The following is an 18,111-nucleotide window of genomic DNA, read 5'->3' as shown; positions in this document are numbered from 1 at the left end:
CATAGCTCAAATTAATTATTTATTTTAGGTTGTATAGTAGAAACAATTGGTTCATAAGTCAGAAACGCGCATGTGACACCCTTAATATAGCAATATCCATAGACTACGAAAACCACTTAGTGTTGCTTGTTAGTCTCCATAGGCTACGCTGGCCAAAATCGAGAAAACAACTGTCTAAAAATTTAATTTAGCGCGGAGCAAGTACCAGGGCCTCATGAGTTACGAGGTGTCGTTGACCAACGCGTCGTGCGCGGCGGCCGGGGCGCGTAGTATGAATAAGGTATCGCGGCTGCTCGCGTACCATCTTAGCTGCATAGTGCATACTTTTGGTTTGGTTTGTTTGTACGATTCTACTAGTTTAAAGTATTATTTTTGTTGACTCGTAGAAAAAGTATTGTATACAATAGTGATATAATCAAGCTTTTCAATCTCGTACCTGACTTAGGCAACTCAGCAAGCTTCGTTGCCTAAAGACGGTACTCGACTGAAAAGCTCTCTATTATATCACGATTGTATAAAATACTATTTCTTCGTATAGCATAAATATTTTCCATTTCATATCGCTTTAAATGCCTTTTTGTTTAAGTCGGTACTTACATTAAGTATAGCAACCAAAAAAATCGTCCCCATACATTCAACTTCTTAATATTTATGTAGCAACTCTCGAAAAGCTAAGTTCGTCAAGCGACGCAAATACACGATCGGGCTACAAAGTTGCAGCTCAGAGAAAAACACCATTCGCAACATGAGACCGTATTCTCCAGGCTTGTCACGTGTATAAGAGTATGCTAAGAACCAACATAAGAACTCGCTTTTTCCTTTCTATCCAAATAAAAAGAACTTGACGACTCTACATATGGCTCTACATATATGAATCTTAATGTAAATAAATATTATTATTCAATGGCGAATTTCAGTTTCAATTTCTTGTTGTTGATTGTTTGCAACCAACAAAGTTTGCAAAAAAAACCGGGCAAGTGCGAGTCGGACTCGCGCACGAAGGGTTCCGTACCATAATGCAAAAAAAAAAACAAAAAAAAGCAGAAAAATACGGTCACCCATCCAAGTACTGACCACTCCCGACGTTGCTTAACTTTGGTCAAAAATCACGTTTGTTGTATGGAAGCCCCATTTAAATCTTTATTTTATTCTGTTTTTAGTATTTGTTGTTATTATTATTATTAGTTATTTATTATTTCAAATAACAAATTGCACCTTACAGCTAATGCCAAAGCGGCACAAATTGGAACACATTAACAACATAAAGCATTATTAACATTATTTATAACAATACAATATACAGCTAATAGCAATACAATACAATATACAGCTGTTATAGCGGCAATAGAAATACATCATCTGTGAAAATTTCAACTGTCTAGCTATCACGGTTCGTGAGATACAGCCTGGTGACAGACGGACGGACGGACGGACAGCGAAGTCTTAGTAATAGGGTCCCGTTTTACCCTTTGGGTACGGAACCCTAAATACAATGCCGGTTAGTCTGAAAGTCAAATCAAACTTACATTTTGAAAGTGAGTACAGTCGAAAGTATTAATTTATGACCCATTTCGTACCTTGTCACAGTGACAATCAATATGAAAGTCGCTAGAGACTTCATATTATTGTAACCGTGACAAGGTACAAAATGTATTAGAGCGAGCGAAACGCATGGGCGAATAATAACAAAAGGAAATCATTTAGATATAATTTTGATGTCGAAATGTAAAGAATTGGCCTTCGTCTCGCTTGTCCTCAGTAGCAATTGGAATATGAATGCCGACCTTGCCCGATAGAAACAGTGCCCGAATTCCCAATCGTAAAACTCGACCCTAGCGCTAGGGTTGCCACCGGCTTAGCTTTTAGCAACTTTTGAAGCCACTCAGCACCGGAATGTGCAACTTGGCAACTTTTTTCCCAAACAAAAGATAGGCCTGTAATATTTTAGCAACTTTTCACTTTTATAACGATAAGAAGGTCGTTCGGTTTTCAAAAGATCTTGTAACTCATGTACGGACTTAGGTGTATACATAATTTTAGCATTAGCAGCTGCGCGTGCGGAAACCGGATTAATAATCCCAATAAGGTCTAATAGTTTCCACTATGGGTTCAAAGACTTACGTTAGATGGCAAAATTTTGCATTTTGTAAAAACTAATGACTGCGCTTATCCTTGGGATAAAATTATCAATTACCACGGAATCGTTTGCGATTCCCAGTGAGAAACCATTTTTAGGGTTCCGTACCCAAAGGGTAAAAACGGGACCCTATTACTAAGACTCCACTGTTCGTCTGTCCGTCTGTCTGTCTGTCACCAGGCTGTATCTCATGAACCGTGGTAGACAGTTGAAATTTTCACATCGATGTATTTCTGTTGCCGCGCTTTAACAACAAATACGAAAAAGAAACGGAACCCTCGGTGGGCGAGTCCGTCTCACACTTGTCCGGTTTTTTCTTTCCATCTGTCGTCTTTAGGTACTGACTTATTTCATTTAAATTTTCATGTAATTTATATATGAACCATCCGCTGAAACGATCGGGTGCGTAGATTCCGATGAAATATGGACTGTAACAAATGTATATAAGTTTCAAATTAGTTTAGCTCTTGGCGTTGGCGTGAAAAAACGCGAATGTTTGTGTGGTTAGTGATTAATGGGTTTAATTATGTATTTTATACTCATTAACGTAAAACAGCTGACCGGATTGGTTGCTATTAACACACAGTTTATAATATCCTTTAGCCGCCTACAAATCAACGCTTAATATAAACAGATTCAGGTTTAAATTCAAAGTGGAAAAATTCACTGCCTTGGGTGGGACTTGAACCCACGACCACTGGATCGCTAGCCCAGTGCGCTGCCATCTGAACTGAACTTGAACTACCAATACTACGATAACCTTATCCAATTCAGCGAATATTTCACCTTAGGGAGGCCCTAGCGACATTACTACACTTCTTAAACGGCTTCTGGTGTTCAAAGTCATATTGGAAATTCGTCAGTAACGATGCGCTATCCTATACTAAATTATATTTTTTTATTAATAAGATCACTATAAAAAAAAAGATCACTTATGTGTATGTCTGTTTGTCTCTCTGTTTGTCTGTCAGTCTGTCCCAGGCAATTTGATTAAAGGTGAACCTACTCGTATAAGAAAGGTCAAGCCTGAGTCTAAATTAATTTAAAAAATGTGTGGTTTCGGAATCCTTGGGGCGCGAGTCCCACTTGGCCGGTTTTTACTTGTACATAAATGTCACATCAGATTCGCGGTTTCTTCTTCCAAGGGGGAAATCAGGTTCATAATTATATAGAAGTGCGATGAATGAGTTCTAAACTAACAAAGTCACAGATAAAAACTACATACATTAGTCTGCAACGATTTTGATAGCACACGCAGTGCAAGTGTTATTTTAAACGTCAAACTTGTAAGAAAAAATTACGTATAAATAACACTTGCACTGCGTGTGCTATCAAAATCGTTGCAGACTTATCCTGGTCTAACATATACCTGTCCAATTCCTAGTTGTAAGATTAAATTGTACTAAGATGACAGCACCCTGCGATGAAAACAAAATAGGGTTGCATTCGTCCGGTTGCAGCAACCTTGCCCGCCAGCGCTGCCGAATCTTTTATGAGCTATAAAACTCAACCCTACTGTTAGGGTTGTCACTTCTATTTTCCACTTCATTTTTTATTTATTTGATGGTCTGCTTGGCTAGTCGATAGTGACACTGGCCATGAATAGGTCCTGGGTTCGACTACCGGTAAAATGGCATTTATTTCTTCTTCGTATTTGAGTTATTTGTGCGATGAGCATACTATACTGTACGTCTAGTATCCACAACACAAGATTTATTCAGCGTCAGCCCTTATTTTGGGACTATAACGACTATGTCGGTTGGTGTATACTTGTCCTATAATTTATTTAGGTATATTAATATTATAGCAGAAAACAAAATGTATCTTCGGGTACCCCTACCCTAGGCTATAACGATTTACGTACCAGTCCAGTGTTTCGAGTACCACTCAAAAGTTTTAGAAAAAAGAGACAATGAAGTAAGGTACAAAATGAAATACATTTCTGACAAATATATATTGTGACACCCCTATTGCCCAGAACAGGGAAGCTTTAATGACGAGGGGTCGTAAACGGCGCGCGGGCAGGGTTGCCTCCGGAATAGTTTCCAGACTAACCTTAGTAATCCTACATTCACTCTATGGACATATAGAATATATCTACAGAGATGATGTATAGGAGTAACTCTCCTAATCACCTCTATCTATAGATGAAAGTAACAATTAAGGTACTCAGGTAATTTTTAGAATGTTTGTAGTCTAACTAGGAAACTATTTTATTAAAGTATTTTTGATTCGTTTTTTTTCTTAAGTAGATACAGTGCCATGTGATGATGATGATAATCCTTCCGGCCGATTTCGACCAAGGCGACCACTTCGACTCCTAGTTAGCTCGGGGCTCGTGCGCCCGAATATGGCTGACATAGCCGATCTTGGAGGTGAACCTCCGCGCACATTGAGGGCACGTGAGAACACCAGCCACATAGTGGTAGTGAATGGAAGCAGGCTGGCGCGCTATAGCTGGCGCTGAGTGCCATGTATAATGTATATGTTATAATATGAAAGAAAACCCCCCTCAGTCAGTATCCAGTATTTATTTACAAACGTTCCTAACTGACGTGCCCGCAAAATACCTCCTTGAGTGCGGTGTATGGTCATCTATAGTTTTTAAGTAATAATGTTTTATGAAATAAATAAATAAATACAGAAAAACACACATATATTTTATTTCCCTCCGATATCGTATCGGGCAATGTGAAATCGCTCTTAGCCTTAAAAACTGTTACCAAAACATTTCTACCGCAGCGAATTAAGTTTTTACCGTCAAAGATTGGGAACCGCAATCACGACAAGTGATTTTTAAATGCCACTGTCGTAAACTTCCAAATTGAGTCCAGTTTAACTCTGAACCTAAATAATACCTGTTTGTAAAAGGCTCAGGGGTCAGGTTGTACTGGTAAGAGCGGTAGAGTCGAAATCGGTTCGTGAATGAACGACGAATGTTGCCAAACGTTAATTGAATTAAAAACCGCAAAGATAAGACGATGTTTGGAAGGAATGGATGAACGAATGAAAGCTGACAAGTCAATAATAAGCAGTCTTAAGGCCAGTGTTGCCAACTTGGCATAAATGATGCCAGATCTGGCATATTTTCACTCGATTTGGCACCAAAATTTTCCATTTAGCATCTGGCATATTTTTTAGCATAATTTAGTCTAAGCCAAGTTTGCACCAACTTGGTAGCAACAATATGCGCCATCGCCTTATGTGGTTCATATTTTCATATGAATTTTGACTTTTGTGGACGGATAGACGTCGACGGACTATATAAAGTTGGTCAAGCAGATCTTGTCAGTAGAAGAAGGCGGCAGATTTGAAAAATGTATGTGTTTTAAGTGTCTAATTTCAAGTGAATCAAGTGATATTTTAGCATTTTTTTAGCATAGGTATTTCAAAAAACTTTGGCATAATTTGGGCATTAATCTAGACATTAGTCTAGCATTTTTTCAAAATCCGAGTTGGCAACACTGCTTAAGGCTGCGTCCGCTCCGACTTTAAAACGTATGGATGAATCTTCTGTATTTTACGTCGTGTAGGTATAGTTCGTTTTTTTTTTAGCGTTAGAAAGAACTCCACAGAAGCAAGCGTGCAGTTTTTATCAGGCTCTTTAATTGTTGATAATTTTTTTGTTGAATTATCTAATGTAGCATGGTTAATACATATAGGTAATTTACTTCAAATTATTACCGCTAAAAGTGCCGGATTTGGAACCACAAGCTTACTTCTGCGAAGTTCTTTCTAATGCTAAAAAAACGGACTGTAGTGCTGAAAAAATAAAACTGACCATAAACTAAATATTTCGCTTCTCAATTTTTAACCCGCAAAATATTTAACCATGCCGGGCATTTTTGGGAAAAACTACCTATATTTATTTCAATTCATCAGGAAAACGAGGAACACAACCCTATCCATAATATCGGTAAAATACGCAAACCATCAGTTTCGGCCCAATTCGAACAATGCTTAGGTATAAGATGTCACAGCGATGCGATACCGACCTGTCAGTGTCAAAAACGTCACTTTTGACACTGACAGACCGGTATCGTATCGCTGTGACATCTTATAATTATTGTTCGAATTGGGCCGTTTGTAAATGCAACGTTGTTTTTCCAGAGTTTTCCATCTCTCATTTTCAGGACGTGCGGTGACAGTCAAATTTGTACTCTAAATCTAAAGGGGTAAAGGTGAATGCTTTATTGGTATCGTTCAGTATTTTCTTTCTTGTGAAACTAGAGGGAGCGTTTGCGAAGAAAAACAACTGGGATGTTTCCTTAATTCTTTCCTCTACTTAAAATAAATTATTTCACACCATGCACAAAATAGAGCACCGGATGATTATTAGAAAAACATAGATAGAAGTTATTTTTAATATAGTTATTTGTTTTACTAGGGAGCAAAGTTTTTGTTTAACCGCTCGTGCTAAAATTGATAGGTACCCGAGCAAGCGAAAGATTCCAGAAATGAACCACGCGCATAGCGAGTGGTTCGAAAAATGGAATCGTGAGCGTTGCGAGGGTTTCGAAGCACGAGGGTTAAACAAAATTTGCCTCCGAGTGAAACACAAAATTTATCACCACACCAACCCGAAGCAAATATTAAATATCAAATAAAATCAAACCAATTCAAATGAATGTTATTAAATATTTAGCATCCAAAATCATCATTTAAAAGTCAATTCTACCAGCAAACATAAGAAAACACAAAGTGGAACTTTGCTATCCGTTTTTGAAGTGCAAAGTAAACATTTCCGAGCTGGTGTGGTGAAAAATAAATTATTTTACACCATGCACGAAATAATTGCATAATATTAGAAAATCCTTTTGACATTTCTTAAAAAGAAGCTGTTTTGACTAGTAGGAAAGTAGCCTACTTTGAATTAAAGAGGAAAGGGGGCGAAGTCATGATACCGGTTCTCCATACAAACGTAGTCCCCGTTTTCCTCTCTGGATATTAAAAGGATGGTTTGGCAATTACCATAAATATGAGGGGCGATACATGACTGACCAAAATTTACAGTAAAATATGAAAATTTACAGTAAAATTTACATAATCATAATTATAATCATTTTTATTCATAAAACCAGTTTACATGTCAACATTATATTTATAATTATTTACAATTTTTACATACATTATTCATTTTACGTAAGATACTCCAAAATGTTGCCGAACCTTTTGTAAGAAAATTCACCTGCTACAACCATATATGTACAAAAGCTTGCAATACTTAATACACTCATGGACTTTAGAGCTACGCAAAATAATATTTTATGCAACCGTTGTTTAAGAGAGGTTAAAAAAGGCTAGTGCCTTGAGTAATGAGTAACAATTTGAGGCGCAGCCGAAAATCGTTAATAAAGACGCCACGAGTATTTTTTGACTCAGTTAAACAACGTTGCATACAATACTTTTTCTACGACCAAACACTTTGAAATAAAATTATAAATTTAACGAATATTTTTCATTCAAGAAATAGCAAAGGATGAAGGGTACGGGCGGGAAAAGAATGAATGAAATAAAAAAACATGTCTATGGTTCACTCATCTGTCAAAGATGGCAATTAAAATTAGGTTGGCAACAGTGTATTTCATACAATATTTAGGGGCCCACTGATTAACAGTCCGCCGGACGGTAACGGCCTGTCAGTTAGAACAAAATTTTGACATTTCCGAACAACTGACAGGCCGATACCGTCCGGCGGACTGTTAATCAGTGGGCCCCTTAAGTGGTGATTACACGAAGTATCGTAAAAGTGCCAAAAAGATACTGCGTGTATGCACAAATACTTTTTTTGGGAATAGACTAAAGAGTTGTCTTGACAACTTTAAGATAGGGGTTTAAAGATATGTGCACAACCCTTTAAATGACAAATAAAAGTACGGGAGTAGAAAAAAAAATTACTAGGTACTTACATCATTTTGAAATTACTATAGCTGTAATTCAGTAATTAAACCCTTTTTTTTCTTGCTCCTCTAAATTTGTCTATGAGTGTTATTATTACAAGACTTTGTACATGGTACCTTCGTATATAACGATTTCAGTATCACTGCAATATGTATATGTTCCAATGTATACTAAGACAGCTTCTTGCCATCCCACATAAGCGGGGGTTACTATAAACGGCTACCTTACATAAACCCGCCCCATAGGCGCGTTTTTATAGCCCCCACCCCCGGCCTACACCCCTTGAGCAAGCGAGACGGGGTTACAAGAGCGAGGGAGACAAAGGGTAAAGTTTATAACTATGGCGGCTATAGCTTTTTTAATGTCTTGAGTGCTGCATTAGGTTTAGTTAAATTGTTAATGTTACTGAAAGGGTGTTCATAAAAACGGGTTTATTTACAGAACGTCATTTTCCATAGCGCTGAACCGACGCCGACAGACGCCGACGCTCGAAAGACGCCAGATGTGGGGGGGGCCTTATATAGAGATGGAGGTCGTTCGAGGCCCGGGGAAGGACATACGGCCCAATTCTAACTTTAAGACTGGAAACGATATGGATTAGATATGTCAGTGTCAAATGTGACGTTTCTTCAAACAAATACGTCACTTTTGACACTGACAAATCTAATCCATATCGTTTCTAGATCTATTAATTGACGTATCTTAAAATTCGAATCCGGCAGATAGGGTCGTTTTTAGCAATCATCATCATTTCACGCAGAATGAACAGGATCGAAACCTTTTAAAATAAAAAAGTGTACCTACTTATTTTTTTCCCCATTCCGTTAAAATTAGTAAGCGCCAGCCACCATACGGTACCTTTACGCGTAAAACATCACTACCACAAGGGGGTATTTGAGTATTGTCAAATAATTTATTTGAAATTAACTTCAAGCTCTCGCGTTTTGTACACATATTTAATTACACAAACGGGTTTACCGCGATATAATTTCATTGTTTTTACCTTTAATCCCGACGTTTCAGCTGAGTTGCACTAGCTGTGGTCACGAAATTATATCGCGGTAGACCCGTTTGTGTAATTAAATATATTTTAAATACAGTCAAATACCCAATTGACCCACATAAGCGTCGAGAGATGAATTATAGCTAATAGCAATATTGCATTCGCAAACATAGTTATCAGTAGTGATTCGTTATCTACCAGATTACCTTGCAGACGGGTCTTGTATCACACACACATCCATGTTTACACCAATTGATAATTATTATAAGTATTGCAGTATTTGCAGTTGCTATGTGCTATTTATCAATATGCAAAACAGATTACACAACTAGTGTACAAATTAAATTGTTTTTATTAAATTTCAGCGACCGTTACCGGTATAACTAAAAATCAAAATATCTCATAGCTTTCACATTATTTCTTTGATATTATAGAATAGTATTTAGGTAAGGATAATGATTGATCAGATTAACTAAATCGAGTGCAAAAATATACATAAACAACCAAGATACCGAAATTGAATACCGGTTAATTTGTATGAAAAATATACCGGTGTTCGGTCCCTGTAATTTTAAATAGTCAGAATACTATAAATAAATTAGAAACTGAAATAGATTACAAATTTCAACAACAACGTCGATCGATTCCCGACGGCTTGCGTATGTTAAGAGGATAGCGGACCACCGCTTATCCATACAAACGTATTCCCCTTTTTCCTCTCTGGATATTGACATTAATAGGAAGGGGGATGGCCGCTTCTCCATACAAACGTAGTTCCCATTTTCCTCTCTGGATATTGACATAATGGAAAATATATTGTTTGCATAATTTGATGTATATTGACCATAGCTACGCCCCTTACGTTTGACTTTTTTCGATTATTTGATTATTGTAAAAATTTGAAGCGAAAAACCGATTTCATATAATTTTGTAAATGCTCCTAAGTTTTATAATAATCAAAAATAAAATAAAAAATCAAACGAAGGAGCATAGTTGTGGTTGTTATACAACTAAATGTGTTAAAATGTTTTCAATAATGTTAGTATCCAGAGAGTAAAATGAGGTCTACGTTTGTATGAAAAGCCGATTTCACGCGGGTCCTTCACTTTCGTCCAAATTTCGGAAATTATTTTTACACAATTCACCGAATTGAAGGATCCGTCGGAAACATTAGTACCATTACGTACTGGCACTCAAATCTGGCAATGGTCTAGATCTAGTCCGGTTATGATAACGGGTATAATGGTGTTGGCACCGCTTCGATTCCGTCAGAAATGACGCATTAGTGCGGCGAGGTTCAGATTTGTTAGGTAGGTGCAGGGCTCGGTACCGGTTTTTATGAAAAACCCGAAATAGCATTATAATTTTATTATTTTATGCTTTTTACGTAGGACTGAATCATACATTTAAGTAACAACTTCGTATTATTAGATTGTCCCATAAAATCTTTATAATAAACCAAAGAACGAAAAAGAACGTAATAATACCGGTATTTTTTGTATGAAGAAAAAACCGGTTCCGAGGCTTGGTTAGGTGTATACGTTCCGGTAATGGGCAAGGCAAAAGTCAATTTGATTGTCTATGACGTTGTCGATCTCCCGCAATGAAAATTTTTTTCACGCAGTTTATTTTATTGAGAAACAAACTATAGTCCGTTTTTTTAGCATTATAAAAGAACTTCGCAGAAGTAAGCTTGTTGTTCCAAATCCGGCACTTTTAGCGGTAATAATTTGAAGTAAATTATATGTATTGACCATGCTACATTAGATAATTCAATAATTATTAACAATTAAAGAGCCTGATAAAAACTGCCCGCTTGCTTCTGTGGAGTTCTTTCTAATGCTAAAAAAAACGAACTATAGCGTCGGCAGTCGACCCCCACCAGGGACCGGACCACCGATAAAAGCCTCTCAATGGGCGTCCCTTTAAGATGCACACTAATCAATATGTAAATAAATAGGCCCGAACACAAGTGTCGTGTACACTCGTAGAGGCCTTATCAGATAAAAATAAATCGTTGATTATCTCCAAAACGGCGTTAATTAGAATACCGGTTTCTTTAAGAAAGTTACTTAATTTGAAATTTAAAAAAAACTAATATATAGAGTGAAAGCAACAGAGATGAACTCCGTCCTTGTCCATGTCATCTTTGTCAGCTCCTTGCTCATGCAACACTTTATCTTATCTTCTCTTATCAGTGCAGTGTAATTGATTATTACATTCATTGTATACAAGTCACATTTATGTACGTCAAGGTTTGTATGTTCTTGTTGCCATCTACTATTAGCAGACATAGTAAATTTGATAGCATTTTTGGTGCAGCGGAGTAATTGTTATATACACTGAGAGAAAAGTACAACAAAAATACACTTAGAATTACAAAAATAAACTTAATCCAGGGATAAGGAGAGTTAACTAATAGGAACAAATAGACTTTTGCAATTTCTATTAGTTCTTGCAATTTCTATTATCTGTTTGTTGAAATTATATTTGGGATTACTGAGCTGTTTGTAGAAATAAATAAACTTTACAGAAATAGTGAAACGTCCATAATTATTACTAAAACTTCATTTTTTCCCCCAGTACAGAACTGTTTTTTAATTCTTGGTGATGATTTTTCTCTCAGTGTAGATAATTCCAACTGAAACGGTAAACTAAGGCTAATATTAACGTAAATAACGCAAATTAATCATTAGGGTTTAAATTGTTTATGTTAATTCCTTTAACACCACTCCGCTGCACCGAAAATGCTATAAAATTTACGATGTCCAACTATTAGACAATTTTAAGAATCTTTTCAATGTTTTGTTAGAGTCTGTGCGGAAAGAGAAGAATCGTGGAATGTAATCCCAGCCCATACATTTCACGACTCTTCTCGTTCCGCACAGAATCGAAAACAAATATTAAGTGGTTTGTTAATCCGCGAAATAATAACGTGCTAGTCAAACCTAGTGCTAGTAAAACTAAATCCCCCGCGACATCTGTATGTCTGTATATTCGCGATAAACTCGAAAATTACTGAACGGATTATCATGTGATTTTCACCTATCAATATAGTGATTCTAGAGGAAGGTAAGGTCATGGATCGAAACCGGTTTTTTGAAAAAACATCGAAATAACCATATTTTCGAATTATCTAATACTCGAAATGTATACATCATTAATGACGATAATAGTAATTTACGATGTATCATTTGATATTTACCAGCTTTTCAGTGAAGGAAAACATCGTGAGGAAACCGGACTAATCACAGTAATGCCTAGTTTCCCCTCTGGGTTGGAAGGTCAGATAGCAGTAGCTTTCGTGAAAGCTAGCGCCTATGCAATTTCTTGGGAGTTTCCAAGCGGACGTCAGGCTCCCATGAGCCGTGGCAAAAAGCCGGTACGAAAGCTCGAAACCGGTATTTTCTTCATATAAAAAATACCGGTATTATTAGGTATGTTATTTTTTATTCTTTGGTTTATTATATCACTTTGAATGAGATAATCTAATAATACGAAGTTGTTACCTAAATACATGATTCAGTCCTACGTAGAGAGCATAAAATAATTAAAATTATTGGGTTATTTTGGGGTTTAAATAAACCGGTTCCGGGCCCGGTAAAACGCGGGGAACATGATGATGATGACTGTCACCGCAATGACTGTGCAGACTCGCCCCGACTCGTGTAAATATTTAATCGCGTAAAATACCGTAAATATAGTAAATAAATACAAAGTATTCGAAATAAATTAAATTGTACTCGTTCTGATATCGCGCGGCTCAACTCAGGAGTCAATAAGGCAGGTCGTGCAGATAAGTTTGGCCACATTTATCACTAAGTAAGCGAAGATAAGCGTCCTTGGTGGGTCATTTCAATATTTTATATCTGGGTGAACGACGTCGATTTTAATCGACGAAATTCTAAGTTTAATATTATTATTTGTATCCCCTAAAGGGATAAGTTCGCCTTTGTACTGCCTATCCTGTACCATAAATTTGTGATCTGTGTTTTGTACAATAAAGAGTTTATACATACATACATACAAAATTAAAAAAGACCAAATATAGGGGTCTCGGCCCCGAATACAATTTCGTACCTTTTGGTGTCGAGACCCTTGGCCCGTGGGGTCCGAACGCGTCTAGCCTTTTTAAGGACCTATCAAAAAGATTAGCTGACGCCACTGGTGACCGTAGATCTGGCAGCTTCCTCGCGCAAAGAATAAGTATTGCGATACAGCGAGGAAATGCTGCCAGCATCTACGGCACCATGCCGCAGGTGGATATTTTATAATCTTTTATTTTAAGTTTAGTTTTATTTATTTTTAGATATAGTTTAAGTTTTGTAGGTTAGTTATTTAATTATGTTTTTTTTAAGTATGTATATTAAGTACGTATGCACTAATAAATCATTGACTATAACTTATTAATGCGGTGAAACCTCCATTATTATGCTAAGTAGCGTCATGTACTTAGTGTAGGTACCAAAATAAATATAGTCCCATACATACATTTATATGTAAAGGGGCCCACAGATTACCAGGTTCGTCGGACGATATCAGCCTGTCAGTTGTTCGGAGCAGTAAAAATAAAAATAGGTAAATATGTATGTAGTCTATTATCACCACGAGATAGATGCTGACCTGTGAGAGAGGTATTTTACTTTATGAATTTAGGTATCATATTTTACTCTTTCTGGCCAGAGTCTGACGCTGTTATTATTTCGTCAGGAGTTTTAATTTTTGAATATAAGTTAACTCTAAAATCGGAATTAAATTAAATTTTGATTAACCACATTTTTAAAGTTGTATTTTAACTTAGCTGTAAGAAACATTCACCATCATCAAAATTTAAGAGCATGGCTCTTGTCGGTGGAGTATGCGCCAGTTACATTAAACTACATTAAATGTTATACAGACAGTTCGTTAATTAAGGTTCCGTACCTAAAAAGGAAAATAAAAACGCAAACCTTATACTCCTTAAAGGATCACTTTATTGTCCGTCCGTCTGTCTGTCAAAAATCCTTTGATTCGGGTACGCGTGAAGGTACGGGTGAAAATATTGAAATTAAAACCATATATACTCAGGTCTTAGCCCCATAAAAGGTAATCACGGTTCATATCCCGGTTAAGCACGGTCCCAAAAATGTGTAAATACTTTTTGAAACCGTTATCTATTTAATTTCTACAGACTGATTTTGACGAGTTTGTTATTATTTATTATGTATGAGCCCTGACACAGGTAGGTTGCACCCTCGGAGTAATGTTGCACCTTACTCCTTAGTAATAAGTCGAAAAATAAAACTTTGACGTCGAATGTACCAACAAACAGTTAGAAATTTGCTAATTTAATTTAGTTATTAGCAAGTTTTGAACACATCAATTAAACAAAATAAGATGGGCTTCGAAATGTTACGAGTACTTAAATATTTAATATTTATTTTATTTTGTTTTTAGTACTTGTTGTTATAGCGGCAACAGAAATACATCGTCTGTGAAAATTTCAATTGTCTAGCTATCACGGTTCATGTGTTACAGACAGACGGACGGACAGATGGACAGACGGACAGCGGAGTTTTAGTAATAGGGTCCCGTTTTTACCCTTTTGGTACGGAACCCTAAAAAGGACATTCGTACGTTTTTTTATTAAAGGTGACGTAGATATGTTACACCATTTGAAATTATTTAAAAAATAACTTATTTTAAGTGTGGTGCCGTGAATCTATTATACTCGCTACGCTCGTGAATCTATTATAGAATCTTTCGCTTGCACGGGACTCAAAATAAGCACTCGAAGAAATATCAAACTTTGATCTCTTGTTGTACAAATAACTATATAATCGTCACAGTATGTCTGGCTGGCTGTTTTCAAGCCTAAATCACTTATATTGATTAGGTAAAAAGTATGGGTAAAAAATAAACAAAAATATTACTTATTGCTAATGCATTTTAATTGTGTATTTATTTTCGAACATTTATGACTTATGCATGCAAAAATACGCAAGTAAATAAGTACCGACCTAATCCTGTAATATACCTACCTATAACGAGTTAGCACTCATTGATTATTGTAGTTCCGTTTTTTAGCTTTAGAAAAAAGGTAATCAATCTTGACGTAATTTTGTTGAAAAATAAGTCACGGCAAATATGTAAGTAACAATTATGAATCATATACGATTATTTACAGTCTTTTGCTTTCATAAGTAATAATTAGTGATTTTTAAAAAGCGTTTTTCAATTAAAAGACACGGCAAGATCACGTTTTTTTTCTAATGCTAAAAAACGAACTATAGAATTGATTCGCGGATTAGCAAATAGTTTTGTTTTTAATTAGATATGTACTTAATAATATGGATTTCCGTAATGTAACGCCTGATTTTATTAATTATGGATTTAAGTATGTACTTATTGAAATATATACTCGTATAAAATGCATTTGTAATTATTAATTAATTATTTTTACACGTAGAAATATCACAGATTATCACTTGTTTCGATATCTGGACCGGAGGGCCTACCACGAAAATCGAAATTCGCAAATTGCGATGTTATTTCTCTTTTACTCCAATGAAGGCGTAATTAGAGTGACAGAGAAAAATTTTCGTGGTTATAAGTGTTATACACAGAATATTGAACTGTGGTGGTCCGATAAGAAGAGAAATAACTGTTACATGATCCGATATTGTTTTATTAGATATACGATATTTTTAAACCGGTCCGGTTGTTTCGCATCGCGGTTCATATATTATGTTACACATTAAGATGAAAGTGGAGGGCCCGCGACCCGCGCGAAATCGCCATTTATACAAACGTAATCCTCTCGTTCCTCTCTGGATATTAACATTATTGAAAATATTTTGATACAAGCTGTTGTATATCAACCACAGCTATGCTACGTTTAATTTTTAATTATTATACGAGTTAGGAACATTTAAAAAATCGAGTGAAATCTGTTTTTCGGTCGTAATTTTTACAAATACTTATCAAACAAGACCGAAGTGATCCCATAAGTGTTCCGTAAACAAAGTTTTGTACGGAACACTAAAAATCGATAAAAGTCAAACGTAGGGGCATAGCTATGGTTAATATATCGAATTATGTAAAAATATTTTCCATTATGTCAATATCCAGAGAGGAAAATGGGGACTGGGTACGTTGGTATGGAGAAACGGCCGTCCCTTTTCCTCTTAAGAATATTATGTATTGGCTTACGTCACCAACCCAGCTTAAGATGTTCCGAATTCCAATCTAGTTCCAATAGGAAATCGGAACTTGTAACTCTATCGTTTTATTATTCAAAGTTTTTAAACTAGTTTTTTTTTCGCAGCTCTATGTTTTTATTAGGTACACTTATTTTGAATTAAACTGAAAATCGAAGTTCAAGACCAAAAAAAGTAAGAGAATGTTGCCACTTTTTACTAGCGCGTCTTGTATTTATGTAAAAATAAGTAAATAAAGTACTTTTTTTAAATTGTATGAGTAAAATTACCATTAAATAAATTATCTTAGCGTGTTTATTTATAAAAAAAGGAATTTACTATTTTACAATTTATTGCCGTGGCAACATTCCTACTTTATTTGGTCTTGAACTACGATTTTCGGTTTAGGTTGTGAAATAAAAGTTCAGAGGGGCTACCGTCAAAACCGAAATTCGCAAATTGAGGGGATCTTTCTCTTGTACTCCAATGAAGGCGTAATTAGAGTGACAGAGAAAAATTCCCGCAATTTGCGAACTTCGATGTTCGCGGTTATAGCCCAGTTTACCTGGTTGCGGAGGCGGGAGCGGCGGCATCGGCGGAGGCGGAGCGGACGGCGGGTGCGGCGCGTACGGCGATACCCCGGGCGATCCCGGGACCGAGTCGCAGCTCGCCGATCCCATGGAACGAGGCGGCGGCGGCGGGATCACGGGACTCCTCGGCGCTTTCACCACAGGAGGCTCTGGCCTATCTAGCTCGATCCCTGGAGGATGGAGCCCCGCGTCCGACGCCCGCGCCCTGGCCTCGTCCTGGGCCTGAGCGCGCCTCAACGCTGTCTGCAGCGCCATCACCCTCTGCCTATCCGCCGTCAGTCTACACTTCTCGCAGTTACAGTACCGGTACTTGCAATACCGCTTATGCCCTTTCAGCTCCACTTTGAGCCGGTGGTTGCGGCAGCGCGCGCAGTTCGGCGGGGCGCGCGGCACGCCGGAGCTGGAGGCCCCGGGCTCCGACCGGTCGTCGTCGTCCGGCGCGCGGCGCCGCCACGGCCCTACGGACACCATAACGCGAAACACGTGCGACCTGCCGCGCGGCCACGATGCGACTGCCGTGCATGCTCCGCCCCGCGCCCCTCCCCGTCTGCGGAGCATTTACTCCCGTGCCGATGCACTTTAGCTCTCAAAAGAAAAACGCTGTAAGCGCCCTTGGATTCCATATTGTAGTTACGACTTTTTTACGCGGTCGGCGGATTTCGTGTTTGCAAATTATAGGGTGCGGAAGTTTGAGAAATCGTTTCAATCATTATTCCGATATTGGGTTTAATGATTTTTGTCATGCAAATAAATCAGGGCCTTTTCTTCCACAGATTTGCATTTCAAGTGTACGTGCTACTTTATAGATAATCTCTGATATTACCTCTCAGTAGCTGGTATTTATAACAATAAGTTGTTTTGCGGCTCGTTTTGTGTCAAACCGGAGTCCGTCCCCTTTGTCACACTGCTTTTGTGGTCTTCAAAATTACTGCTTTTAGAAATTTACTAGGTCAGTGTGTTGGTAACATGCTTAAATTGTACTTTCCTTTTGACATATAGAAACAGCAAAAAATTAAAATCATGAAATAAGCCTATTTTGGAAAATATGACTAAGAAAAAATGGGTAAGTACATGCCGGACGTTTAAAAATATTTTCATTCATAAACAAAGTTGTTGGGCATTCGCTATATTGATAGATAGATAGAACAAAAAACGCGTCCCTTAATTTGACTACCAAAACAGATGGCGCTGTACGCTGTACTACGCCACGCCATATATTTTGCGGTCACTTAATTGTCAAACGCAACTTTTGACTATCAGAGTTACTGCAAAATGTATGGCGCTGTACATGCCATCTCGTTT

General features: G+C 37.2%; 1 protein-coding gene across 5 annotated transcripts in view; it reads right to left on the bottom strand.

The window, feature by feature from the left end:
* LOC134673250 (protein doublesex-like) overlaps window positions 1-17,333 on the bottom strand; it is a 313,376-nt gene extending 296,043 nt beyond the window's left edge. For 4 of the 5 annotated variants that reach the window (XR_010099441.1, XR_010099442.1, XM_063531213.1 and 1 more), the window contains exon 1: window positions 16,785-17,333. Coding sequence is in view for 2 of the 5 variants with exons in the window: in XM_063531213.1 (XP_063387283.1) it covers window positions 16,785-17,280 (496 nt within the window). In the remaining 3 variants the exon portion in view is untranslated. The remainder of the gene's footprint in view (window positions 1-16,784) is intronic. The other variant, XR_010099440.1, reaches the window with a different exon arrangement.
* Between the last annotated feature and the right edge of the window lie 778 nt (window positions 17,334-18,111).

The sequence above is a fragment of the Cydia fagiglandana genome, chromosome 18 (assembly GCF_963556715.1).
Source record: "Cydia fagiglandana chromosome 18, ilCydFagi1.1, whole genome shotgun sequence".
Lineage (NCBI taxonomy): Eukaryota > Metazoa > Arthropoda > Insecta > Lepidoptera > Tortricidae > Cydia > Cydia fagiglandana.
Note: the sequence above shows the minus strand (reverse complement) of the source record. Positions and strands in the feature narration are given on the sequence as shown.